General features: G+C 52.6%; 1 protein-coding gene across 1 annotated transcript; it reads left to right on the forward strand.

The window, feature by feature from the left end:
* Positions 1–1,168: 1,168 nt before the first annotated feature.
* On the forward strand, positions 1,169–27,581 carry TRIB2 (tribbles pseudokinase 2). The gene is made up of 3 exons (XM_058682569.1): positions 1,169–2,891; positions 7,663–7,955; positions 25,081–27,581. Exons 1-3 carry the CDS (start codon positions 2,622–2,624, stop codon positions 25,547–25,549), a joined length of 1,032 nt encoding a protein of 343 aa, XP_058538552.1. The 5' UTR covers positions 1,169–2,621; the 3' UTR covers positions 25,550–27,581.
* The last annotated feature ends 61 nt before the right edge of the window (positions 27,582–27,642 follow it).

A 27,642-nucleotide genomic window follows, 5' to 3' on the forward strand; every position in this document is an offset into this window, starting at 1 on the left:
AGCATGTAGAAGCTCAGAGGGCTCCATGGGTCTTTTAAACTCTCCTTTCTCAGTCTCTTCCTTTTTTTTTTTTCTTATTTTTTATGTTCCTCCCCCAACCAGATTGCTTCTGGTTTACCAAGAGGCACTAGATGAGGACCTGGAGTTCCTAGCCTCCGCAGGAGTTCAAGCCCCTTTGCCTGGTGTGTTTCTGCCCCAGACAGAGAACCTGAGTCTGTCTCCCCAGGAAATCGAGAATAATGGGCGGGGGAGGGCCAGTGGCGAAACTGCACCCGATTCTCCAAATTGAGTGCATCTGTCCTACTTGTGTGTTCTGGGGGAGAAGGGTGGCTAAGAGAAGAGATCCCTTGCAGCCCAGCACTTGCCCGCAGGTGTCTGTTTCACTGGGCCACCAAGGACCTTGGGGCACTGTCCCGAGTGCAGAGGAAGAATTAGGGCTTGAATTTGGTCCGAGTCCAAAGGTGTCTTCAGCTGAAAAGGCTCAAAGCGCCGGGAGTGCGGAGTGGGTGGAGGGGTAGGGAGGAGGGCGACACCAACCCAAAGGGTGACTGTTTTTAGATGCGGAGTAAGGTGTTGGGGAAAGATAATGAAACCGATTTTTGAAACCCCGCGCGGCACCGCTGGTTCAAGGGATCGCCAACGGGAAAGAGCTCCTGGCTCCGAGCGGCGTGTGAGCCGCGGTGGCCTGAGGCTCACAGGGTGCCTGGCTTCCCCGGGGGGGGGGGGGGGGGGAAGCGCCTGGAAGATGAACTAGGCGAGCACAAGTACGCTGAGCACTGACGGCGCTGCGTGGGGGAGACGCGTGGGTAGCTGCGGCCGGGGGACTCCGGCACCGCCGCCCGCCGTGGCGCCGCGACCCCCCCCCCCCCCCCCACTCCCCGCGGCGGGTGCACTCTCTCCCGAGCCCGGGGCCGCGGAAGGATATCGCGCTGCCACCTCGCCGGGGCCGAGCCGGAGAGCCGCGAGGCCGGCGCCCGCGCCCGGGCCGGGAGCTGCAATGGCAGTGGCAGCGGCTGGCGGGCGCGGGGAGCCGCCCGCTGATTGATGGGCGTCCGGCTCAATGAGGGGGGCCCGGGCGGGGGCGGGGCGGGGCCGGCCCTGGGCTGAGCCAGTCGCTGGTGCCGCGGGGAGGGGCGGGGGGGCGGAGGCTCCGTGGAAATGTGTCGGTGACATTGAATGGGGAGACGGTGCGCGAGCGAGGCGCGCGCGCGCACACCCGCGCACACAGGGCCCCGCTCGCTCCGAGATCCCCGGCCACGTAAGTAACTATTAATACCGCCTCGCCGGGAGTTGCGGGCGTGCTGAGCTCGGGGATTGGCCTCGGGCACGATCGGCCATCCCCTTCAATTTTAAATACACATTCCGCTTACCTCGGGGGGAGAAAGAAAGAAAGAAAAAATAATAATAAAAGACGAAGAAGAAGAGCCATCAATTTTCTCCAAAACAGACCCCACCGGGCAATTTGGGCTTTTCGGGTAGGGGGAGACGGAGTTGTCGTAAATTATTCCAAGGCAAGATCCAGGTATCCAGCGGGAAAGGAACGCCGCAGGTTGGCTGGGCTGGGGGCGCATCCCCTTCCAGCGCCCGGAGGATCCCCCGGAAGCTCGTGCCGGGGGAATCGGAGACCGCCGAGCCACCCTCGTCCCTGCCCGCACTTCTCCCTTTTTTTTTTTTTTTTTTTTTTTTTTTTTTTTTTTTTTGCTTTTTGCTTTTTTCGGAGGACGATCTGGAGCACGAGCGAGCAGCGACAGCATGAGCCTGTGCTGACCTCCGCCCGGCGGGCCAACCCGGGCTTTGTCGCGGTACCTGCGCCCGGCCCGCGCCGCAACTCCGTGCCCGGCTTTTGCAATCTTTTGTTGGTAGCGCTGACCGCTCCAAGTTAAATGCTCCCTCGCTATTCTTTTTTTTCCTGTTCTTTTTTTGTCTGTTTGTTTAAATTTTGGAGAGCTCTTGCGATCTTGGAAAAGCCTCAGACGCCATCTACAGTTAAAACGTAGGTAACTACCCTCTCCGGCGCCCCCTCTTCCACGCCCCCCACCCTTTCCACCAAAAAAGGGGGTGCAGCGCGGATTCTGTCTGCCGTGCGGCGCGAGCCGGTAGACCCGTGCTTATTTCCTTTTTCTTTTTGTTTGGTTTTCTAACGCGTTGAGACTGAGCCGCCGCCGTGCGCCCCTGGAAGATTGCACGAACTACGGCTGGGCTCCTCCGCCCCGTCTGCGTTTCGGAAGCCTGCGTGGGGATCGCTTCGGGAGACCGGGCGCTGCAGCTCCCCACCTTAGCAATCCGGTTACTCGCCTAGCTAGATCCGCGTTGGAAAGCGAGCGGGAGAGAGAGAGAAACTAAAAGTGCGGGGATTCTGCAGATCGCTGGCTGCTTTGGGGTAACAAAGGGACCCGAGTTGCTGCCGACTGAGCACCCCTGGGAGCCGGGCTCGGAGCAGACAAGGTGCCCGGCGGCGCCCATTTGGGGGCTTCTAACTCTTTCTCCACGTCGCCCCTCTCCCGTCCCCTCCCCTCTCGTTCCCTTTTAAAATCCGTGGCACCGAGGCGCCTGCAGCCGCACTCGCCAGCGACTCATCTCTCCAGCGGGTTTTTTGTTTGCCGAGTGCGATCCCCACACTCATGAACATACACAGGTCTACCCCCATCACAATAGCAAGATATGGGAGATCGCGGAACAAAACCCAGGATTTCGAAGAGTTGTCGTCTATAAGGTCCGCCGAGCCCAGCCAGAGTTTCAGCCCGAACCTCGGCTCCCCGAGCCCGCCCGAGACTCCGAACTTGTCGCATTGCGTTTCTTGCATCGGGAAATACTTATTGTTGGAACCTCTGGAGGGAGACCACGTTTTTCGTGCCGTGCATCTGCACAGCGGGGAGGAGCTGGTGTGCAAGGTAAAGAGCCCGGGGTTTGTTTTTGCTTTTTGTCTTTTAAAAAGATTCCCCGGCTGTTTGGAGGGGGCGGGAGGTCGCCGAGCTCCGGAGCCTTGGGGGAGGGAGACTCGCGGGATAATTACCCGTGGCCTCGTTAAATGGGTTTATTTATTTGTTCACGTTCGGCTAGTTGCGAAGTTTTTAGAGCGTTGCAGACAATGGGGCGGGCTGCGGCGGGGGCGTTTTGGGGAGAGCCTGGGGCGGGGAGGGCGGCGGGGACGGCGCGGGGGCCACGGCGGACACGCGTGCTCCCGAACGCTCGTGGAGCGCCTCGGCTCAAGGCCGGGTCCCGCCGCCCAAGGGATTTCTCCCCGTGTCTAGCCCCCTCCCCTTCCACCTTGGAGTAGGGAATCCCCCGCTAATTTTAAGGCACTGATGTCTGGGTTCCCTTCGCAGCCATTGTTCTTAGGAGCGTGCAGGTGTTGAACCTTTGTTCGGAAGGTGCCCTTTAAAAGACACACACAAAGGTGTCCCCTCTGGCGGAGCCAGGGGCCCAGCGCGGGGAAGGAGTTTACAAAGAGCTCTCTACTGCCTGCAGCCTTGAAAGGAGGGTTGGGGGTGGAAATCAAAGCCGCCAGCGCACCTTAGGGTGTAGGAAATAGTGAGCCCTTTGGGTCCTTCTCTCCTCTCGTTTTTTCTCATCTCCGGACTTCCGTGCCTGAACACCCCCCCGCCTCGCGCCCCCCACCCCCAGCCCACACATTTGCCTGTATGGTTTACAGGCTGGCGTTTGGAGCCCCAGACATTCGCAGTGCTAATTCAGAGCCGGGCACTTCAGTTTCCTTTTTGTCTCTGACCCCCAACAGTGACTGGTGTGTGTGTCTTTGTGTGTGTGCACTCCAGAGGAGGGGGGATGAGAGGGGGGATAGTTGCAAAAAGAGAGAGAGAGAGAGAGAGAGAGAGAGAGAGATTGGGAGAGAGAAAGAATAGAGTAGAGCCTACCGCTACCCAGGCATTGGACATAGATCAAGAATTCATTGTCACTTAATTTTACATTTGCTCACTCTTGGTTTTCCTGGGGGTCTCGGTGGGGGGGGGGAGGCTAGGGGGGTGGTGAGCAATGAGGACCTTTGCTGTCTTTGAAATGGGCACTCTGCACAGCTGTGCTACAAAACAATGCATCACACTTTTACCATCAACCACAGACTGCTTTATTTCATGGGGACTGGACTCTTGCAGTGTAAATAAGGGTTTTGTGGGGGGCTTCAGTCAGTTTTGCAATTGCTCAGTTCAGATCTCGGGAAAGTCAGGGACTCTTTAAATATAGCTCTCTCCTTGTACTGAGCATCTGGTATTTTGCATCTTCTCCCAAGTTATTGAGACTCAGAGCAACTGTGCCCGGTTAACCAAAATTCAGTAGGCTATTCAGAGCTGGATTGAATTCTCAGAAGACCTACAACGTTGCACAATAGGGGCGTCATCCTTTGAAATGAATGAATTCCACCGAGCTGCCACTGTCCTATGAAATATGCACAATCGCCCCGCAGTGAGTGTGTTCACTCCTTTTGCTCAACTTCAGTACAACATTTCAATATTTTTCAAAGGCTGGAGACGCTTGCACGGAAAGGGATTCTGCCTCCAAATTCTGCAGGAGCATCTTGCTGTTATTTCTTTGTTTAAAGGCAGAGGTGATTCGCCCCTGCTGTTTCTTTCTCCCTCCAGATTCTTCAAGGCATATTTCACTTGGGGCTGACCTTACAGTGTCATTCGTGGACTTGCTCTTTGGCCTGAAACTGTACTTAATCTGCTGGTTTAGTTATTGCAAAGATTGAATCAGCTCCTCACCAATTACTGTGTGGCTGCGAGCGTATTTAAGTGCAGTATCATTGTTCCGCTGGACAGAGGTCATCCCTTTAAGACACGGCAGCCTCTGTTTTCCTGCCTTTCTACCAGAGGTGACATGGGTGACGACTTTTTATGCAGGCACCCTTGTCCATATCCTAGGAAGCTCCAAGTGGTTTTTATAAGGCTGCTTCCATGAGCCACCCTCAGAAATACAGTGTGAACTCAGCTTACTGTGGGGCACTGTGAAATCTACACAGTGCCTCAAGTTCCTTTTGATGTCTCAGAATATAGAGTTCATGTCTCCTAGCTCTATGTTGACCCAAGGAGAAAGTCTTTGCAAAAACTGATCAAATGTAAAGATGCCATTATTATAGAGGACCCTAGAGAGAATTCTACAGAATGCTATTTGGGGTCATTTAACCAACATAAGCAAGCCTGTTTATTGTCTCCAGGAACCTACTTTAAGCTAGGCAAATGGAAGAAGGGAGCTTCAGGGGGTCTTTACCTTATCATTTTCATGGAAATGATGGTAGTACAGTGCAGATTGACATAATTAGTGCCTTGGCATAATGGGCACTTTTTTTTTTTTTTTTTTGGTAAATGCTATTAATGATGGCCTAATCTTACTGCCTTATCTCAGCTGTCACATTATGTAACTAAGGTTCCAAATTAAACATTTAAAAGAAGCCGGCAACCAGGCTTATGGCTTGATTTTGCATTTGAAGGTTATGGTTTAAACACCAGTCCAACCCCATAAAGGCCTGTTATAGCTGCTAATAAAAGTTTGGTTCCTACCCATTTGGGAGAACCTAAGTATTTGTTTTGTTTTTCATGCTCTGTCCACCATCTTGGAATTTGATCTCTTCTACAAAGGGTACTGGCTATTTCTTGAAGCTGCCGTGAATATGTTTCTTTCTTTTTTTTTTTTTTTTTTTTTTTAAAGAAATTTCTGTGTCCATTCAGTTTCTCATCAGTGGAGCAGGATAACAGATTGAGGGTGTTGAGCAAAAAATCCCCTTTTATTTTTCAAAAAAATGCAACTTGAAGGAAGAAGGAGATTGTAAATAATGTTAACTCATGAGCACTGGCGACCGGAGCCCGCAGCCTGATGCTTCAGAACACAGCATGCCCGTTACATAACGCAGAGTGTTTATGTTAGCCACTGCAACATGTCTGTTACTCTCTGTGAAATTTTTGAGGCTTTACTTGGTTTCTGCTGCCCACAGCCTGGGTGTTAAAGTTGACTCAGGGCATTTCGGATTCCTAATTGAATGGACCTCTGAGGTCACTGCTCGTAGGTCATCATTTGACAATATCAGGGTGTGATTTGTGGTCTCTGGAGATAATGAAGTATTCATTCTTAAATTTTAGGTTATAGTGGTAGCAGCCGTGCCGTCTTCCTGAGATGCCTCATTATGGTTCATTCACAACGTTACTGTTACTTTGCTTCCTCGCCCCGGGTTAGCACCAGCCCTCTGAGGTTCTCACTATCCTTGTTGGACTCACCGATTTCTTTCGGTTTTTGATCCTAAGAGCCTGTGTGCCTGGATGGGTTTGGGAAGGTCTGTGAGTCCCCTTAAAAATGAATCCCCTATTGTGCGTGCATCGGAGACTGGGCATTGTCAGCGAAGAGGGGACAGAGCTCTTACCAGCTTCTCCTGTGGGACCCAAAAAAGGTCAACGGTGTTCTAAGTCAACGTCTTCCGTCTCTGAAGGGGAGGGAGGCCCAGTGACCCTGAGTGCTTTAGCCATCTTATCCAGATTATTGGGGGCCAAGCCAGGATTAGAGCCTCGGTGTGGTGATTTCTAGGCCACACTGCAAAATGGGGATCAAGGAGAGGATGTTCTAACTAATGAAAAAAGATTTAAGAAGCTAAATGGTGGTATGCCCGTAGCACTGAGTGTTGTTGGAGCATTTCTGGCCTCCAGTGCTTTCCAGCAAAGCCCCTCATGCCTGCCCCTCACTCCTGCAGGCACAGAACAGAGTCATGTGCCCACATTCCCAGGCAGATAGGAAAACCACATTCCAGACCCAGGGATTTGTAGTCCTGATTTAGTGGAGGTCTTAAAATGAATGAAAGCTTTTTCTTATGACCTCAAAAATTCTCGGTAGTGTTAATCCCTCTTAGGTTGCTTTCAGAAAGGTATCGGGGATGGATTTTCTTTTTAAACAACCCCACAATGAGGTGGCATTTCACAGGCTAATTTTGATTCACAGAAAATCATTGCATAACTGATTCATTGAGCTAGATAACCGTGCAGGAAATAGAGAAGCGTGTCTGCTTTCCTATTAACAGCCTGTGTCCTATTCCTAATTCTGCCGCTGGGGCTTGATTTGACTTGCTCCCTGAGCCTCGATTTGCACATCCGTAAAACGAAGGTACTGAATTAGATAACCTTAAGGCAGAGTCTACGTTTTTGACTGTTAATTGCTCAGGTCTTACAGTGCTGTGCAACGCAGTTGCAGAGCATAAAATCTGTTGTCCACAATCGCTGTGGTGGTACAGAGATGTACATTTTTGCTCCGTCTTGCTTTTGGAAGGCGAACAAGGTGTCGTCTGTGCAGCTCGGGGTGGGCCACGTTCCGATTTTGCTTTTGTTCCTGTCTCAGCGGAGGTGATCGGGACTTCCCGTTCGTGTGCTGTATGACCTCGCGCAAACCGCTTTGACCTTTATTTTCTCGTATAATCCTCCCCACGCTGTGGGTCAAGCGCCATTTGCCCATTTTGCACGTGACCGTTCGGAAGCTCAGAGAGATCCAGCGGCTTATTCAAGGCGACCCAGCTTTGGGAGCGGCCGGCAGGGCCGGTGTGGTCTGGGTCCACGTTCGGTGTGCTTTCTCGTCCCCTCAGAAGCCTGTGCGGTGGGAGGTGTCCGCACCCTGTGATTTTCTTGGTCGTACAAGAGGGGTCGCTGACTCTCCGTCTTGTTGTGACCCCTGCCCTAGGTGTTTGATATCAGCTGCTACCAGGAATCCCTGGCCCCGTGCTTTTGCCTGACTGCCCACAGCAACATCAACCAAATCACCGAAATTCTCCTGGGGGAGACCAAAGCCTATGTGTTCTTTGAGCGAAGCTATGGGGACATGCATTCCTTTGTCCGCACCTGCAAGAAGCTGAGGGAGGAGGAGGCGGCCAGACTTTTCTACCAAATCGCCTCGGCCGTGGCCCACTGCCACGACGGGGGGCTGGTGCTGCGGGACCTAAAGCTGCGGAAATTCATCTTTAAGGACGAAGAGAGGTGAGTACCCTTCCTGTCCAGACCTGACACTCTAACAGGCTGTCCAGGAGTGGCTTGCGTGAGAGGTTGGAATGGACTTTTTTTTTTTTTTTTTTTTGCTGCCTGCTGTCCAGGTGAGAAGAGAGGGTGGGAGGACAGGGGTGGGGGGGTGGGGAGTGAATGAATATTGCAGCGTTCTAAGCGCCCTCGGAAAACAAGTCGCTGCTCCTCTAAAGGCGTTACGGGATGCTCAGAGGGCAGGTGCCAGGACACTCTGTGACCCGGTCGTTATTTTTGTTGTGGTGTCGTCAGCTCTGAAGGGTGCCTGCAAGCCTGTGTGGCGTTTTCAAGGTGCATGAGGCACGATGGCGACAATCGTGCCTTCAGAACGCCCGGGGCCTGGCATCAGTCATTTAGAGCCCATTCGTTCGTTCCCTCATTCAGGAATACCTCAGGGTGCTTGTGGGTGTCAATAAAGTGTGCGTGTATAAATCACAATTCTCAGTACTCTGAAGATCCGTGTGCATGAGCTAGTTGACTCACCTATAAAGGAATGTTCCAAGCCCTAAAAGAAGATGGTCTCCCGGGTCGGATGGGAACTGGGGGCTGGGATGTGAGTTTTAACTAGGACTTGGAAAGCAAGAAAGATATTTTATAGGAGACGCGATGTCGGACCAGACTTGAAAGATGATGAATGTGTTACGGCCAATGTGGGAAGGACCCATGTCGCCAGTGAGGAACCTTCCAGTGCAGATGCACAGCCGGGTGAAGGTCTGGCTTATTGGAGGCGACAGCTGGACAGGCTGCTGGGCATCTGGGTTCCATTCACGCTTCTTCCATTAACTCGTTGCATTCTGTTTAGCAAACCCACTGGGGCCTGCTTTGTCTTCCAGCTGACTTCCATTGTTAAAACTCTTCCAAGCCACTTACTTTTCTCTTTTGAAGAATGTGCGTTCTCACAGGGGTGGAGGCCACGGATTCATATTCGTTGCCGACTCGTCCAAAAATTATTCGAGGGTTTCCACACACGTGGGTCGTGGAGTTACCACGACTGCCTTGGGCATCCTCACCTCCTACTAGGAAAGTGGTTGGTGAAGTGAAGGTCCGTTGTCACAGAGCTGTTAAGAGCCGTCTGAGTGCAAAGCCGATACGTGCCATTTATTCACTCGCTGGGCAGATCTGTGCGTCTGGTACAGATCTTCCTGTCAAACCTTCCTACCTTCCAGTCAGTTTGGCCTGTGATATCGTAGGCTGCTGCTTCTCGACGTCGGGTGGTGTGCACTTCGTTTTTTGTTTTGTTTTGTTTTGTTTTCATCTTTATGGGTTGAGCTAATTGGGAAATGTCTGGGAAGCATTTTGGGATTAGCAAAGGTAAAGGGCCTGTGGTTACTTAACCCAAATGGGATAATTTCATGAGCATTTGCAATCCAGCTGAGTATTCAAGGTTCAGAGGGCCCGTGGCCACAGAGATTGGTTATTGTTCCACATTTTTACCCATAAACAGATATCTTAGGCATTTGTGGCAGCCAGTATCCTGGTCCTTTACAGTGCAGGGATTGGACCCTCATTAACAAACTGAAGAAGAGGGGGCCGTTCAGAGATCTAGAATCTGGGGCCACACTTAACCATTTCTCGTCTTCAGCTCAGATGTGTCTGCCCTCGGAGCCTGGAGACTCGGGTTTGTACCCTGGTTTCATCTTTAATAATCTCTGACCATTTAGATTGGTCCCCGATTGTCCTGGCTCTGTTTTATTGGTTCTGAGGTTTTTCTGCGTTACAACAGATGTGTGTGCTTCTTTGAATATTCTCATTGGGAAGTAAGTTCGGCTGTGACTCCCAGCAGAATCCCGACAGAGATACTTTATCTTTCTGTGTGCTACCTTTCTTGGACACGGAGTAACTCTAACTTCTAAAATGAGAGGTTAACAGGTTATTGTTGAGCTTAATTCTCTCTGCAGGTTGGGGGTGGGTATCCTTGTGTTCATTTCATAGAGGAAGACTCAGAATGTGTGAAATCTCTACGTGACAGACAGGAAAGAGACAGGAAAGGACCTGTGCTCTGTTAAATCAGCTCTCAAGAAATCCATCTGCCTGCCCTGGGCAGTAAGGGCAACGATGCCCTCTTTCACGGGGGTCCAGGTTTTTAAGCATCACCTTTGATCGTGCCTCTTTAGAGAGGAATTTCACACAGCAGCGAGTATAGGGGGTGGTGCGTCCAGCGATAGCACATGTATGGTAAATACATACTTAGGAAGTGGGTCACAGTAGGGTGGACACCCCCAGGTCAGAACAAGGGGGCACGTGTAAACTCTGGGGCCTCCAGGGGGCCATCCTTCAGTCCTGTCATGTTTGTTGCTGCCTGGAATCAGAGCCCCCGGGGGTGAGGGTGCTGGCCCCAGTGCCCACGGCTAGCTAGAAGCAAATAAGGGGCTGAGTCAGACCTGGCTTGTCCTTTATGGTGGCAAAGCAAAAATCCTTGATGTCCCAGTGCCTAGAGAAGAAATACCAAGATGTCGGGGTGCCTGGGTGGCTCAGTCGGTTAAACATCCAACTCTTGAATTTTGGCTCAGGTCATGATCTCATGGTTCCTGAGTTGGAGCCCCACATCGGCCTCCATGCTGACAGTGTGGAGCCTGCTTGGGATTCTCTGTCTCCCTCACTTCCCCTCATGCACACACCCTCTCTCTCTCAAAATAAATAAACAAACTTAAAAAAAAATAGAAATGCCAAGAGGTCAGAAGCTTACGACACAAGGACTGTGCATTTCTGGTGTTGATTTTGGAGTTTGTGTTGGACATTTGCAAAAGAGCATGACCCTTTCTAGAAAGATCTAGAAAGAAGCATCCCATGTGAATGTGAAACCAGAATACTTCACCGGAGCACGCATGGCAAAGCTAAATCCTTTTTAACTTTAGAGAGCAATTTCCTTCTGAGAGAGGAAATGTAAGTGACGGGGGGAGGAAGCTGGTCATAATCTGTCCCTGGCGTGTCTGAGAGCACCTGAGCCCCGTGCAGCCTCTCATCGCTGCGGGACTGTCAGGGGGAAGGAAGACTCCTCATCTGATTGGCGAGGTGACTGGGTTGCACAGGAGCTAAGTGACCTTTCTCAAGGTCACTGCCGGCATGCCTATGGAGCTGGCCTGGAAATCCTACCATTTGACTCCAGAGCTCTTTCCCTATCCCTCACCTTGCTGAAGGCTCGGTGGACTTGTCCTTCTTAGCATGATCGGCGTCTCCGTCTGGGCAGCTCCGAGAAGGTCACTCTCATTCTCAAGGACACTCTAAATGTTCTGATCGGTAGCTGATAGGAACTTTGTTTCCAGCCAGCTGTCAAACTTTTTGTGAAAGAGGAATAATGCCTTGTAGCCTTTCTCCTTGTTGTTTTGGTTTTTAACGTCTCGTTCTCAGAGCGTGAGTCTCTGGTTTTGTCACTCAACGTGTTTCTCCCTCCGTGTGTCCAACAGCCATTGGGTTTCGCAGCAGAGTTTCTCTTTGTTGGTCTGCACAGTGGCCCGCATGGAGCAGCCCGCCCGTGTTTTGAGGGGGGCAGCGGTCTGGGACCTCACTGGGACCTTGCTGCTGGCAGCTCTCGCCATCCATGCTAATCAGCAGGACCTCCTCAATAGGTATTTCGATAGCACTAGAGCCTATGCCTCTCCTGACGTCATGGCACCTGTAAGAAAACAATGGGTTGAATTGGAAAGGCCTTTGAAACGTTGAACGATGGAGTCTGTGTCTGTGTTCGGACCCTTTATGCATTGGTCCTATGGGGGAAAAACACAGAGGAGGCTTTTGGAAGTCCTGTGTTATTAAGCTTCCCATCACCAGACCCCTCCTTTGCGCATGGCCTTTGATCTCTCAAGGATGTGCTTCTTACTGGTTGATTCCCTTGCAAGGGGTTGAAGGTGAAAGCCCTCGCACCCCCCACCCCCCTCCGGGTTCCCAAGGAGACCCGCCTGTGAGCTGACTTCCTATGCATGGATTTCTGATCCTGGACTGTAACTGAATCCATGACCAACCCGTAAGAATATTCTTGGTGGCGCTGTGAGGGCCATCAGTCCAGGTTCCCAGAAACAGCTCTGAAGATGCCACCCCATATTCTGTTAGGGCCTGGTGGCAGTGTGCCTTGTCTCGCTGTGCTGAAGCCGCAGCACCTCAGATTCTTTGGCTTCCGTTTTATTTTGGTTTGGGTTCTAGATGCAGATTGTCTCTACCTCTCATTAGCTACCCGGTCTGGGAGGAGTCCTTTAATGCTTCTGAGCTGCGGATTCCTCAGAACAGAAGTAAGGTCTGTATCCCTGTTGGTGGTTGTGAGAGCTGAGTGTCGTGATCCAGAGGCGCACAGGGTGGGGCAGGGGCTCGCGATGGCCAGCAGCTCCTAAGGTCATGGGTAACATGGTGCCACTATGGAAGAGCTGTTCCCAAGGCGCCGGAAGTGCATGGAGAATGGGCTCTGCCCTCTGGGCCGCCATTTCACAAGGAGTGAACCCTTGGGGGTCTAAGGGTTCAGATTTAAGCCACGTTGCCCTCTCGGTTAATGACAGGCATTGCATCAGTGCCGCGGGGAGGGGTGGGACTGGTGACCAGCAGGGCAAAAGCGCAAAGGGCGGGGTGGGCGGCTCAGCAAGGCCACGAGGTAGACGAGATGTCCGCAGGGGAAGGAGCTTTCGAGGCGCATGTGCTCCCCCAGGCCCCGCGCGGCCGCTGTGTTCCCAGCCTTGTGCTGCTGTCTCCTCCGTCCCTGGGACGTTTCTGCAGGACGGACCTGCAGTTTTGTTTTTGTTTTGAGGAAGTTAAACCCTTACCCTGATTGGGCTCACTCTGGACACACCCTTTGCGTCCACAGTTTCGGCAGTAAAATCGGAGATGGGCTGATGGGGTCAGAGGGGCCCCCTGTGGGTGGGAGCCCTGAATTAGATAGAGGGCAGTGACCGTGCCGCTCTGCCCGGGCAGCCCGTTCTGGGAGGCCTCGTGTTTGAATTTGAGCCTCCAGGGGAAGGCCTGAGGCTGGGAGAAGACCCCTTACTCCCACGGGGATGCCGAGGCACTGGATTCTAGGCCCTGCTCCTGCCCTCCTTACTGAACTTGATCTTGAGAAGTTACATAAGCTCTTCTGTCCAGATTGCCTCCTCTGCAGAGTGGAAGTAACAAGGAGACTTTCTTTGTGAAATTAAATGAATTAATGCGGGTGAACCCGGTGCTTGGAACCTGATCAGCCATCAGCAAGCGGTAGCTCCTGCCGTCCTCACATCCTGTGCACTTAGTGACAGGATGACACTGGGTGACACAGGGCCAGCTCGCCGACTCAGATGTGGGGAGCCCTTTAAGCTGCTGCAGCCTGGGGCTCCCACCGTGGTGCCCGTTTTGGCCAGCTTGATTTCTCTTCTCCCTTGGGACAAGGCTCCTTGCCACCCCCCTCCCCCAGCGTCCTGCTCCCCCGGTCGCAGTTCAGTGTTGACATTTCACTGCACAGAAATACCCCATGTGAATGGAGAAACATGCCTCTGTGCATGTTTCTTCTTTGCTTAGAAGATTTTTATCTCTTGACGTCACAGGTTTGATTTCCTCTGCTTCGTGGAAGCTAATCAGTGCCTGCTTCTGCGGGAGGGAGGCCGGACCCTTTTTAGAAACCCCGCAGCCCTAGGGGCCCTCGTGTAACCATCTACCCGGGCACCCGACCTGTGTGTCCTGTGGGGCCCAGGCCTTGTGTTGCCCTGACCTGCCAGTCTCTCTCTCTTTCAGTATCTAGCAAAGTATAGAGATCCTGTCCTGCTTTCTTTCGTTAGTAGCGATTTACATTAAGTGCTAAGGTCACCGTATTTCAGGAAAATATCTTACCTTTTTGCTTCCCAGGAGACAGAGCTCCTGGAATTCACTTATTTATGTGGACCATTCTTATTACTTCAGGCATGCCAACCCTTGGGGAAGGCTCACTCCCCCACTTCTCCCTGGATGGGTAAGCGATCCCCCCGACCACAGCACCCCTGCAGTCTCCCCTCTGCTCACATTGTATACGTGCATCCCTAGACCGTCCCCGTCTCCTCCTGGGCTGGGAGCTTCTTGGGGACTGAGGCTGCCTCCGTTTCCCTGCTGCCGGAACACGGTGGGCACTGCGTGAACGTAGATCTCCTTTATTGAGCACGTGCGTCTCAGATTGGATTCTCATGACGGAATGAGAGAAGAGAGAAGTGGGGGTGAGTACGGATCATTGGCCTCTAGATCATTCCCCAGATCGGGAGCTCCTGAAAGGCTCTGTCTTATCGGTCTCCCACGGAGACATCTTTGCAAAGAAAGCTCCTTTCAGCCTTCCGCCTCAAATGAGAAATTAACCCATCGTTACCATTTGGATTTAATGATTTGTGCAGAATGACATTTGAGACAGTGCGGTCAGTGTCTGTGGCCGGGTGTCGCGTTTATGAAAAGCTTCTCTAATCACAGTGAGAGGGGAGAGCATTCTCAGGGTTCCTCGCTTAGAAGTGGGCTAAATAGTCGGCATCCTTCAGTAGGATTTCTGGCTGAGCTGCTTACTGCTTGGGCTTAATCAGTTAGTTGACGGGCTGGACTGAGACCCTGGGAAGGTGAGGCCAAGGGCACGGCCATAGGAGTTTTTACTGCCTCACTGAGCCGTTTGACCTTGGCCTACCTCCTCTGACGTGGGTTGGAGATCGTGAACTTCCAGTGCCCAGCACGGTGCCGGGCGCACTGCAGAGCCTTAAGAGGATAGCGGTCATGACTGGTCATCAGCTACCGGCTTTGGGCCTCACCACCCAGCCACCCGGAGATCCCTCTGTTTACTCAGCAACCTGTCACGGGCCAGGCACTGTTCTAGGTGCTGTGGCAACTGCCGTGGCAAACGAGACCAAAGGCTTTCCCTCGTGGGACTTACAGTTTAGTGAAATAGTACCTAGATACACCATGTGCCAGGCCCTCTTCTAAATACAAGGGCAGTTAAGTGAACTGATTTAATCTGAATTAACTACTGTATGTATATTCACCAGCTTAAAACCAGTGAGGAGGGGCGCCTGGGTGGCTCAGTCAGTTGGGCCTCTGACTTTTGATTTTGACTCAGGTCATGATTCCAGGGTCGTGGGATCGAGCCCCCGCATTGGGCTCTGCACTGAGCACAGAGCCTGCTTGAGATCTCCCTCCTCCTCCTCCTCCTCCTCCCCCTCTGTCCCTCTCTCCTGCTAGCTCACAGGCTCTCACTGTCTCTCAAATTAAAAAAAACAAAAAAAACAAAAAAACAGTAAGTTAGTGCTATTATCACCATTTTATGGATGAGGGAACTGAGGCTCAGGGTCCCACAGCTAATCAGCGGCAGGCCTGGGGATTTGTACCCAGGATACGGGACTCCCGCGCTTAGGCTCTGGAAAGACCACACTGGCTGTTGGAAATGGACACCAGCTAAAATTCCGCCCCTTGTGTCCGATCCCCAGAAAGAATTTTCTCATGCAAATAGGCAATAAGTAAACACCAGCAGGACCTGACCGGCTAGAGTCTAAGTGAAGCTCAGTGCTTGACCTTCTCTGAGCAGTCATGGGCCACTAGTTCACTAACCCCCTGGACAGTCCTGTGATGTCCCGTTCTGTTTCACGGAGTGGTTTTGTTTTCTGTACAGAACTGTGAAATGGGGTCTGTTTATCTTTCTGTCTTCCCTATCTAGCCCAGGACTGGCATTGTAAATACTTGGTGACTGTCTGACAGTTGTCTAAGTGGGTGTGTGAATAGCCCCCTACGCCCAGGAGGCATAAATATTATAAGAAAAATCCCCTAGATATATTGATGGCAGGAGGCAGTAGATGGAAACACATTTTAAATGTCCTTTATCCAGTACTCTTGGGAGTTTCTCTAAAGCATGAAATAGAGTCCAGCCTGTTTGAAATTTCTTTGGACTGTAGAGAGTACAGTTCTTAAGCAGAATCATGCCCGGATACCCTGAACTCCAGACAGCATGTTGGAGCTGGGGGCATCTGAGACATGGGAGTCGTGCTACTTTGCAAATATTGATTAAGCATCTATTTTGTACCACATACAGTGCTAGGTGTTAGGGGTACAAGAATCGCTAAGGGGAGTTGTTGCCTGATGGAAGACAAAGTGTAATAGTTACTTTTCGTACCATGTTATGGGTTGCGGGTGGGCATTAGAGAGCCCTGTGGGAGCAGGAAGAGAATGTTCCAGCGGTGGAGTGGGGTGTAGAGAATGAGCGCGTCAGTGAGGAGATAGGTTCCTTCTTGGGTTAGTCTGAGTGAAGTAGAGAGAAGGGGAGGGTGTCGGGAAGGATGAGTAAAGGCCAAGAGACATGAATGAGCCTGTGCAGGGGGGGATGATGTACTGGTGGAGGGTGCTATATGGGGGTCAGAGATAAGACTAAAGAGGGAAGCACAGGTCTAGGGCCTGGGTGCATGCCCTTGTCCTTAAACTTGACCTGAAATCCAGGAAATGCTACCGAAGGGTTTTTCTAGACAGGACAGGATGGGGTCAGGTTGTGATTCTGGAAGCGTATGGGCAGAATGGATGTGTATTGACTGAGGCTGAACCAGGCCCCAAGCGGTGGGATCAAGGAGGAGTGGGTAAGAGGTAGAATTAACCCCAACCCTTGGATTTTTACAAATGAAGAAATGAGGAGGGAATGTCCTTCTCCAAAGTTCTACAACGTGTTGGCGGTGTGACCCAGAGCAGGGCTCAGGTTTTCTGGCTCCCAGAATTGGTCTAGTATGTGCCTGGGCCATCTGGGTGAGGCCCAGGTTAGGACTCTGCCAAGTGGAAATCCCTGCCTGGCCCAGCGCTGGACCGCTGCTCCCAGTGCTCCCTGGGTCGGTGGGGTCAGAGGGACTTGGCCTGAGCCCTGCTGCTGCCCTGCCAGTCGTCCTGGGTGGGAATGTTCTGGACCCTGAGTCAGCCTGACTATGCAGCAGGGCCGGAGCAGGAGCTTGAGGGGCGCCTGGCTCCCTCTCCCTGGGAGAATCCAGGTTGGGTGGGCCCTCAGAGCAGTGCTGTCCTGCCCTGGCAGGAGGTTGCCTGCGGAGCCTTTTCTGAAAGGCTGGATCGATTGACTCGGGATCAGGGGATCCTTTGGGATCGCGTCTCCCTGCAGAGGAGCAGGAGTCCTGAACAGGGGACTGAGGAGGAGCTCTGAGCGGCGCTGCCTGTCTCCCGGTTCCCTGTCTGTTCCTGTGGAGACACGGGCTGCCCTCGGATGGTGTCTCCCTGCAGTGGGACGGCCTCGGGGGTGGGATGCGATGGCTTCCCTGCTGTCCTGCGGTCATAGTGTGTCGGGCTCAGACGTGCACCAGCACGCAGACAGCACAGGCCTTTCTGTTGTGGCCAGCCAGCGGTGCTGTGGAAACATCTGGGTGCTTGAGTCGGATGGGGCTTCTCATCACGACCGTACTGTTCCCTAGCAACTTCCTTCATCTTGGTAAGCTGTGACTTTTCTGGCGCATCACACGGGTGCAGGAACCCCCCCCCCCCCCCACCTCCCTGACTATGGTCAGGTAGTGAGAGGATATACCACCTGGGAGAACCAAGCAGCCCCTCCCTGTAGACTTCCCTCACCCAGACCCGACATGCCTCCCTGTTGGTTACCTGCTGCCCTCCTGCTGATCTGGAAGCAGCTTGACCTTGGTGTCGGTCTGGTCACTGAATCTACAGGACCTGGTACGTCAGTGGCTCTCAGGGGTAACTGTTGGAGAAAATCTGCGCACTCAGGAAGCAGAGAACTCGAATGACGATTTATCTGGCAGAGTTTAGCAGTCTGTGGCTGTCACGTCGGCTTGATGGCAGCCTACGGCGTGGGACGGTCCGTGGCTGGGCACCCCCAGCGGTAGCCCCTGGTGGGACCCTTGCTTGCACAAGCCAGCTGGCAGCCAAGGGCAGCTTTTCAGTACTGGGCAGAGTGAAGCCAGACCTGTCCGCATTTGACCTGTCTCACTTGACCCTTCGCCTGCTTGGACAACCCCCCCCCCCCCCTCATGGAATGGCCTTCAGTGACTTCTCTGAATTCCACTGACCTCAGGACACCGGACTTCCCGTCCTGGCCAGGCCCACTTGGTCTGGCTGAACTCCCAGCCCAGCCCCACCCCGGCCCACCCTGTCCTGATCCCTTCCTGCCGAGAGCCCAAGGTGGTGTTTAAAGGTTTAAAGACAAAGCATGATTTGCTTGGCCAGGCCACTGTTGACTTTTTTGGACAGAGCACTGATTTGGAAGCTGAAAACCCGGTTTTGAGTCCCAGCTCTGCCATCGATTGCTAGGTGGCCTTGGGCAAGTCACATCTGCTCTCTGTGTCTCAGTGTTTTCATCTGGGAAATGAGAGGGTCCAGCCGCCTCTGCCTCGTGAGCTTCCACAGTTAGTTCACGTGAGTGCGGGTTTTTGTCTGTGATCTAGTGCTCAGTAAACCTGGGGCCTTCCTTTCACAGGTTTTCTGTCTTTGTCACTCAGGAAATCTGTGTTGCTGATGACAGGATGTGTTTTGGGGCGGGCACCAGCACGAAAAGCCTCCAGATGTGGACTCAGAACTGTTTCCTCCGTTATCCCATCTGCGGGCTAGGACATTTAATCCCCTGTGCCTCAGTTTCCTTATTTCTAAAGAGGTTTGCGTGTATCATAATACTTGCCTTTCAGTTTTGTTATGAGAAATAGAGATGCGGACTGAAAAACTCCCAGCACCTAGTAGATGTCTTATTCACGGTCACTGTTGTTGTCACCATAATTGTCATTGTTATTATGAAGCTGTCACAGAGGAGACAGTGCAGTTCCTGTAGTTTTGATTAAAGACAATTTATGCTTGAGAATTTTGAAGTTAGAAGAGCCCTTTTCGGGCCCTGCAGGTATGTTTACATTGTACAGAAGGGAAACTGAGGCTGAAAGGTCTGGCTGTGGTCACACTGGTCTTGGGCCTGGGGCCACGGGGAGCCATGCAGGCCTCGGCTTCGAGTGGGTGGGACACTGCTCCTTGGAGGCGGGAGTAGGGCCGTATCCTGCTGGTCTGGCTTCCTCACCTGGCTGGGGATCTGATGGCACAAGGCCGGTAGCCAAGTGCACAGGCTGCCCCCGCGCGAGCCTTTTCCATTCAGAAATTAAAGCAAAGCAGGCTGGTTCCTGCCTGTGCCAGGGACGAGTTGCAAAATGCATGCAGGGATACAGATTCTTAGCCAAGTGGATTCCGCCCCAGGCTAATGGCTCTTTCCTCCAAGAAGCTGCCTGGAGGTCGCCACTGTCATTCGTAGCTTTTTTGGTCACAGCAGTTGTCCACCCTCCCTCCCTCTATTCTTCATGTACCATTCTATTCCCACCGCCCCCCCGGTAGCCCACTCTGATTTCCCTAGGAGTTAAGGAAGTGAGAAGATGAGCAGGGCACATATTTGGGGGTAGAACATTCCAGGCCAAGGGGGAAACAAGTGCAAAGGGCCCAGGAAGGAACATGGGCAGAGAATTCACATCCTCTTGGATCTGCCTGAGGCTTGTTCCTCTGTATTGTCTCGTAGGCTCTGGGGTTGAAGGCGTGGTGGGGCTTATCTTACTAATAAGATGGGTTAGAGTTGCCACCATTTCTTTGCAGATTTCCTGTGCTAGGCTTTTCGGAAGGTACTTGCGTTGTTTCGTTTAATCCCCATAAAAACGGAGAAGATGGCTGTCACACGTCCTGTCCCTAACCCCAGTGCCTACTTTAAATGCCCTGCCCATTCGTTAGTGGAACATCTGAATTCCTAGGACCACCGTGCCCTTGTTGATTGTTCTGGAAATCGATTCCTTTGCCTGGGAATTTATGATCAGGGGACAGCAGAAGTTGATAGAGGGTTCATTTGCATCGTCCCTAGCAGCCAGGTGCAGGTGCTCTGCCAGGCACCCCTCCCCCCACGCTCTGAAGAGGAGAGAGGGGCAGCCCTGCTCCCCAGAGGGGGAAGCCAAGCCCCAGAGACCTTCTGAGGGTCCCTGCAGTTGGGCGGCAGGTCTGGCGCTGGGACTACAGCCCAGCCCCAGGGTCCCGACGTGTACGCCCGGAAGGTTCTGGTTTAAAAGACGCAATCCAGACTGCTTGCCTTGACTCTCACCCAGGACTGATGTAAACAAGTTCGGGGTGTTCCAAGAAGGAGACAAGGTCAGAAGAATGCTTGCGAACCCTGCCCTTCCTCCCCATCTTTTTTCCTAGGCTTCTCTTCCTCTTCTCGCCTTGCCTGCCTGGGATGTCGGTGCCCCTGGCCCTGGGCGCGTGTGTGCTGCCCCGGGGAGGGGGTCTCGTGGACGGGGACGCCCTGGCTGCTGTTCCCTGGGCTGGATGCTCGGGTGGGTGGGGCAGGCCGAGGGCAGGGGGGGCTGGCTGCCTGGAGCCAAGGGAAAGGTGAGCGCCCCGCCCCCGACTGGCCTCGCTGGCCTTGCTGGCTCACCCCTTCTGAGCATTGGGCTCAGCGTCCACATACAGGGATGACAGTTGCTGCCTTGGAAGCTGATGTTAGAAACTTTAAAGAGGAAGTATATGTAGATACCTGGCGGGTGTTGAAGGGCACACTCTGGCACATCGCACAGTGAGCCGAACGTGACAGGTAGATCCGAAGCCCGGCTTCTGAAGGGAGGCGGGGGAAGTGGCCGGGGAGGGAGGGTTCAGCTGGGGCGGGGGGGGGGGGGCAGACGAACATCAGCAGCACGTGGGTGCCCTTTCTGTTACACTCTCAGGTTCACTGGGTATTTGCACAGCCACCAAGTGCTGGAGGTGGAGGGGGAGAGAGGCGAGTGCCGGTGAGTGGGTTCCTCAACAAGATTGAACCCTTGGCCACGGGTGAAGTCTTTTTTCCTCTGATCTGGAGAAGGGTTCCAGAAAAGGCGTCGGGGTGGAAATAGGGTCTCTGCTGCCTGGGGGAGCGGGTGGGTCACAGGGGGAAGGTGACCATCACCGTCAAGGGTTGTGTCCTGGAAGGGGATGAGTCTGGAAAAGGGCTGCAGATGTGGTTTAGCATAAGGAGCTTGAGGTGGTGACGTCTGTCCCCTGCAAGGGCTCCGCCAGGAGCAAGTCATGGGTCTGAAGGCACATCTGTACCTGTCCTCACCCCGCCAGGGACTGAGGTGTTGGAATTTACAAAGCCTGTTCCCGTGGATGCTCGACCTGACGTCCTCTTAATCCCGGCCAGGCGGGCAGAGCAGGGCTCTTGTTCCTTCAGAGGTGAGCACACTGGAGCTCTGAGGCGTTCCTGGTGTGACTGTCCCTTTCACTCTGACTGACGTGGTGTGACTGTGCCTTTCACTCTCAGAGGGTCTGCTGTGTGGTAAGCCCCGGTCTGGGTGCAGGAGATACAGCCATAAAGAGAGGCGATGTTCTCCACATACAAAGCGACCTCAGCCACCTGCTCCCGAGCTCCTGGAGGTGGCAACGAGGTGATCGCCCTTGCAGGGACCGCGGGAACCAATGCAGGACTGAACGACGATTCCCGGCGCCGTTGTGGGGCCTGCGAGTCCTGGGGGCGGGTGCTGCAGGATGTAGGATGGTCAGCCAGGGGCTCTTTAATGAAGCTCCTTTGAGCAGAGACCTGAAAGAAGGAAGAAGGTGAGCAGGAGTGAGACGCCCCTGGATCTGATAGAAGAACATTCCGGGCAGGGGCTGGGGGAAGGCATGCACAGAGACCCCAGGGAGGACTGTGGCGGGTGGTCGGTGTGTTTGAGGGACCGTGAAGAGGCTGGAACGGGGCGGGGGGTCAAGAGGCCTGGGGCTCACCTCGCAGCCTTGGGGAGAACGTCCCCCAGACCCACTGGACACCGGACCGTCCCTTGCTGCACAGCTAATTATCGTTGCCGCAGCAGCTAGAGTTATTCCCGTAGGCATTCTGCTGTCACGACAGTGACCTTGGAGGCCAGGAGTCTGGCCAGCTCCTGAGCCAGGCGGGGCTGCTGCTGGTGAGGGTCGGGCGAAGGAGGCTGTTGAGGGAACCTCCTTGGGCTCGTGATTTGAGCCCCCTCCCCTCCCCTCTCTGGGTTTCCGTGACTCAACTCCTATCCCGGAACATCTCGTGAGGCTGGCCCCACCTGCCACCTTAGGTTAGAAAGAGCAGCAGGAAGAAGGAGATTTGCTTTCCAGCAGCCCCATTCCAGATCAACACATCTAGGCCCTTCCTGTGTCTTGAGATCATCACTGAGGAGGGAGGAGAGGAACAGAGCGTGTGTGCTCCAGGTTATAGTGGAATATGGGCGAGCGAGGAACGAGGGTGCGTTGCTATAGATGCGAATCCCAGGATGTTAAAACGGGCAGAGGCTTTCAGGCTGTCTGGTCCAGACGGATGTGCGAACGCGCTCAATGCTGCTGAACTGTCCAGTGAAAAATGGTTAAAATGATACATTTTATGTATACTGTACCATAATAAGAAAATTAGGGGTGCTCAGGTGGCTCAGTTGGTTAAGCGTCCAACTTTGGCTCAGGTCTTGATGTCGTGGTTCGTGGGTTCGAGCCCCGCGTCGGGCTCTGTGCTGACGGCTCGGAGCCTGGAGCCCGCTTCAGATTCTGTGTCTTCTTGTCTCTCTGCCCCTCCCCCACTCACATTTTGTCTCTCTCTGTCTCTCAAAAATAAATAAATAAAAAGAAATTAAAATTAAAAAGGACACTACCTTGTCCAGCACCCCTCTTCAAGTTTAAGAAACAAAGAGATTGAGGGGCACCTGAGTGGCTCAGTAGGTTGGGCGCCCGACTTCAGCTCAGGTCTTGATGTCACAGTTCGTGGGTTCGAGCCCCACGTCAGGCTCTGTGCTGCCAGCTTGGAGCCTGGAGCCTGCTTCCGATTCTGTGTCTCCCTCTCTCTCTGCCCCTCGCCTGCTCACACTCTGTCTCTCTCTCTGTCAAAAATAAACATAAAAAAAAAAAAAAATTTAAAAAGAAACAAAGAGATTGACTTCCCAGAGCCACACCACTGGTAAGAGATGTAGTGTGGCCTGGAATCTGCCCCCCGTCTTCCCCGTCCCCCCGCCCCGGGCTCCCAGCCTGGTCCCTTTACCAGTGACACGGCCATTTATGGCTCATGGACAGAAATGAGTGCAGGGGAATGCGGTCACTCCTTAGTCTTTGAGACTTCTGTAATCCAAGTATGAGATCTTAGAATCAGCCCAGGGTTTCATCACATGTTTTGCTTATAGAGAGCTAACTTGATGACCCTGAACCTCGTCTTGCTTCCGTGGCTCCCTGAGTAGCCTTGGTGACCGCCCTGAAGGGGTAAGCCCTGTAGCCCAAGGGAGAAGGAGGATCAGTAGTTCATGGACCCGAGTCATAAGTCGGATCTGGGAGGAGAGCCCCGTTGCGGTTTTTCCTCCTCCCCGGCCATTTGAGCCCCATGGCGCCTCTGGACGACAGGACACGTGCTCTGGTGCGCACTTCTGAGATGAAGGAGGCAGCTGTTGCGATGACACCGACCTCGCGGGACCTCGTAGGCACTGTCCGTGAGGCCCTACCCCCTCACTCCGGCCCCTCCGCCCTGTCCCTTGTCACCTTCGTGGCAAGCATTCGTCTGTGTGATGGAATGGGCCCGAGTCTGCGGTCTGACAGCTCCTGGACATGAGCCGTGGAGGGTTCTGGACGGGAGAACAGGAGGAGGGTTTCCATCCTAAGCTCTGGAAGGTAGCGGTACCTAGCTTTCCACTCAAGGAACGGCAGGGCAGGGAAGCAGGAATTCTCGGAAGGCCCCTGAATCAAGGAGAGATGCCGGTCTTAGCGGCTTATGGTGCTGGGTCGGGGGCAGCCGTCAGCCTTGAACAAGTCCTTTCACATCTCGGTCCTCAGCTTTGTTCACTGCAAGTACGTATTATTTTTAGGAATTTAACTTCCAAAAGTATTTACTGAGCACTTATTTTATGCCCAGTGGTCACGTCAAGCCCTGCTGTGCAGAGATGGGTGCTAGGCCCTGGGGACTCTGAGTTCAACGTGGGATTTCTCCATCTCTGTTCAGGAGTGCATCCAGGAGGGTCCCGGAACCCGTCAGCCAGCTCATTCGTCCTTAAATGGCAAGGGGCAGGGGCACCTGTGCGGCTCAGCTGGTAAAGAGACCGACTTTGGCTCAGGTCATGATCTCGAGGTTCACGAGTTCAAGCCCCACGTCGGGCTCTGTGCTGACAGCTCAGAGCTTGGAGCCTGCTTCCGATTCTGTGTCTCCCTCTCCCTCTCTCTCTGTCCCTGCCCCACTCGTGCTGTCTCTCTCTCAAAAATAAATAAACAAAAAATAAATAAGTAAGCGGCGAGGGCAGATCGACAGACATGCCCCTGCACTCGTGAGAAATCAGCGTCGTGCGTGAGTTGTCACAGGTAGAAGATACAGGCAACCAGGTCACATTAGTATTACGTAAGTCAGGGACCAGCCCCTGGGAATGTGATTGGCAGGACGGGAGGCAACTTCCACAGCAAACCTTGGCCAGGGGAGGTCAGCCCTGGGAGGGCTTAGCTGCTGGTAGTGGATGCCCGCTCGAATACATTCCCCAGCCCTGCCCGTGTCCTGGAGAGGCAGCTTGGTATTGGGGAAGGAGGGACAGGTTGATGAGGCAAAGTGTGGGGCAGGTCTTCTCTATTTCCCAGCTAAAAGGCGGTGAACAAATTATTCCTACTCAAGCTCTCTGAGCCTGGATGTTCTTATCTGTAAAATGGGATCATAAAATCTTCCATGTCTAACAAAAGGACTGTTAATAAAGCCAAGATACCGTTGAGTAAAAGGTCCTTCCATACCGTGTTCTGTCACGTCAGCCGGAAGCTTGCCGGAACGTGTGGACAGAGCTTCTGGGAGCTTCCCAGTTGGCTGGATCTGAGTCCAAATCCTGTGACTCCCCATCACTACCTAAGGGCGTCTTTGAGAATAGCACTGGGTCTCTTACTGCCTCATCACTGAGATAGGGAGATAGTCAAGTCATTTAGAGTCTGTTTACTCGCTGGAGGTGTGGGACCCTCCCACCCCCAGTAGATCTTAAGCCTCGTGCAAATTCCCTGTCACTCTTGTTCACTCCTGGGGCCTCCTGCCCTGGAACAGTGTCTGGCACCTAGAAGGCACCTAGAAGTCATGTTTGGCTGGTTGAATGAATGAATGAATGAATGGTCTTGGAAACATTAAAGCAGGAGCCGTGTGATGTGACCGTGATGAGATTCGTGTGCGTCAGAGCGCCCGTAGGAGCTCACGCTTTCCTCTCTCTTGCAGGACCCGGGTCAAGCTGGAAAGCCTGGAAGATGCCTACATCCTGCGGGGGGACGATGACTCCCTGTCAGACAAGCACGGCTGCCCGGCTTACGTAAGCCCAGAGATCTTGAACACCAGCGGCAGCTACTCGGGCAAAGCAGCCGACGTGTGGAGCCTGGGAGTGATGCTCTACACCATGTTGGTGGGGCGGTACCCTTTCCATGACATTGAGCCCAGTTCCCTCTTCAGCAAGATCCGGCGGGGCCAGTTCAACATTCCAGAGACTCTGTCCCCCAAGGCCAAGTGCCTCATCCGAAGCATCCTGCGGCGGGAGCCCTCAGAGCGGCTGACCTCGCAGGAAATTCTGGACCATCCCTGGTTTTCTACAGATTTTAGCGTCTCGAATTCAGGATATGGTGCTAAGGAGGCGTCTGATCAGCTGGTGCCGGATGTCAACATGGAAGAGAACTTGGACCCTTTCTTTAACTGAGCTCACGCCCCACAGAGACTTAAGCAGGTACCGGGAGCGAGAGAGGGCAGAGGAAAGTCCTTCCGGGGAACGCACGTCGCCTGGCTTGGTGTTAAGACAGACACTGACACTCAACGTTTTCTCGGTTCAGAGAAGGAGAACCTTCAAGGAGCTGACCGAACATGTAGCATGGGGGCGAGAGATGTGGGGTGGGAGTCTGGGGTCAGGTCGGAGGGGTGGGAGCCCCTGGCGCTTCCCCCTTCCCTGACGCGGCCCCCAGAGCCCACCCTTTCAGCGGGGCTGTTTCTGCCTACCCCACTTTTCATTTGTTCCAAAATAGTTGCAGATCCTGACGGAACCCAAACTCTCTGCCTCAACCACACATCTTGGCATCGCACTGTTAGCTTTTAACTTCTTGTCACGATTCAGGGAAGGTACAATTGGCCAAGGATTCTTTCTTTCTTTCTTTCTTTCTTTTTTCTTTTTTTTTTTTTTTTAAAAACAAGCCAGCCACCTACCTGATAATTATTAATGGGGTTCATTTAAAAAACAATTCGGTGCACACAGACTGACATGAAACCTGGGTGCTAAAGCTAAAAGAAAATAAAAGTCCAGTTTGTGTCTCTTAATCGCTCTTTTCAACTCATTTCTTCTAAACAAACGATTTGCCATCCTGGTCAGGAAATGACACGTTGATGCTCTGCTCCCTGAAGGGGGAAGAAAAAAAAAAAAAAAGTCTGTCCTTTAACAAAGTTACTCTGTTTTGTGTCCATGGGTTTGTGGCAGGAAGCTATTAGAAGTCAAACTTCCAGAGGCATTACCGCTATTAGAGTTTAAAGAAAAGAAAGGAAGGGAAGGGAAGGAAAAAAGAGAAACCCACTCCCGAATTTCTTTCCTTTGAACAAGGAGGGCTGCCTTATAGATGGTCCTCTCTGCTGGGACGATGGCACCGGGGCCAGGTTAGCGGGAGGGGCATATTGAGAGTCTGAAGCTTTTTGCAACACTCTGGTCTCAACGAAACCTCTTGTCTCTGTTTTATTGGATAACCAGTGACGCAGAGCAGGTTGTCGCACGTGATGAAATCCAGGGCAGCTATTTTGTTTCCTTTAGGAAGAACGATCCTTTTGGCTCGGAAGGCCCTCTGGTTTGGACAGAAACCCTCGGTAGAGACAAGCGGGAAGAAACATCAGCTGAAAGCTAGGATGTTATAAATACAAACAGCTCTCTGTCCCAATACGCACCTTTGTGTTTTCAAGAACTCTTCTATTTATTAAGGAAAATGTCACATTGTGATGTATTAAGCGAGTACTTCAATTACGGGTTGACTTGGGATGACGTTACATGCTGTAGTTAACATTTATATATATATATTTTTTTTCTCGTTTGAGTATCTCTGTCCCTGAAATAACCTTTTGTTTGGCTTTTCTAGATAGCTTTGTTTGATTTCGAGTGGCAACTGTTTTTTATTACGGCTTTTCTATTGCTGTATGATACAGAACACTTTTGGCATAAATATTTGTGTTTCCAGTACCTCAGTTGTTTGGATTTTACCGCCTGTATACGTTTTGTGAAATGGTCATGTTTTTGGGTAGGTAACACGTGGACTCTAGTATGTAAATGTTACTTGAATCTGTGCTTCATTATAGTATGTAGCATGTATGTGCAGACCTTGGATGCTTTATGCCTGTTCAGCAGGGGCTCAGCCTTCACGTTCCCAGGAGGGCGGCTTAACCGTTCATAGTCAGGAGACAAGGCGGCCATGATTCTATTTTGATGACGGAAGATAACAAAGGAGAGAGGTTTTTGTTTGTTTGGGTTGTTTTTTTTTGTTTGTTTTTTTGTTTCTGTTTTTGTTTTTCACATTCTGAAGAGGGTGCTGTGTCAAGAAGGACCTGTTTTTCTTCCCCGTCCCCTATTTTTTAAGTCCCCTGGAGGAGGAAAGGTTGGTGGCATGCATGCTGGGAATCTATGGCCTCTGGTGCTTTGTCCTGTATTTGGTTTAATGTTTTTGTCCTAATCTCTTCAATCAATAAAATTGTGCGTATTTAACTAAAATTCCGCGGTCCTGCAAATGATGATTCTCTGCCGTCTGTGGTTTGTGGGCACTGCGCACC

This window comes from Neofelis nebulosa, chromosome 9 (assembly GCF_028018385.1).
Source record: "Neofelis nebulosa isolate mNeoNeb1 chromosome 9, mNeoNeb1.pri, whole genome shotgun sequence".
Lineage (NCBI taxonomy): Eukaryota > Metazoa > Chordata > Mammalia > Carnivora > Felidae > Neofelis > Neofelis nebulosa.

Bases quoted from the DNA above. Each gene is read 5' to 3' on its own strand.
- TRIB2 (XM_058682569.1), top strand. From the start codon at position 2,622: ATGAACATACACAGGTCTACCCCCATCACAATAGCAAGATATGGGAGA. The intron at 2,892-7,662 runs GTAAAGAGCCCG...CCCCTGCCCTAG, and splicing joins GGGAGGAGCTGGTGTGCAAG to GTGTTTGATATCAGCTGCTA. The intron at 7,956-25,080 runs GTGAGTACCCTT...TCTCTCTTGCAG, and splicing joins ATCTTTAAGGACGAAGAGAG to GACCCGGGTCAAGCTGGAAA.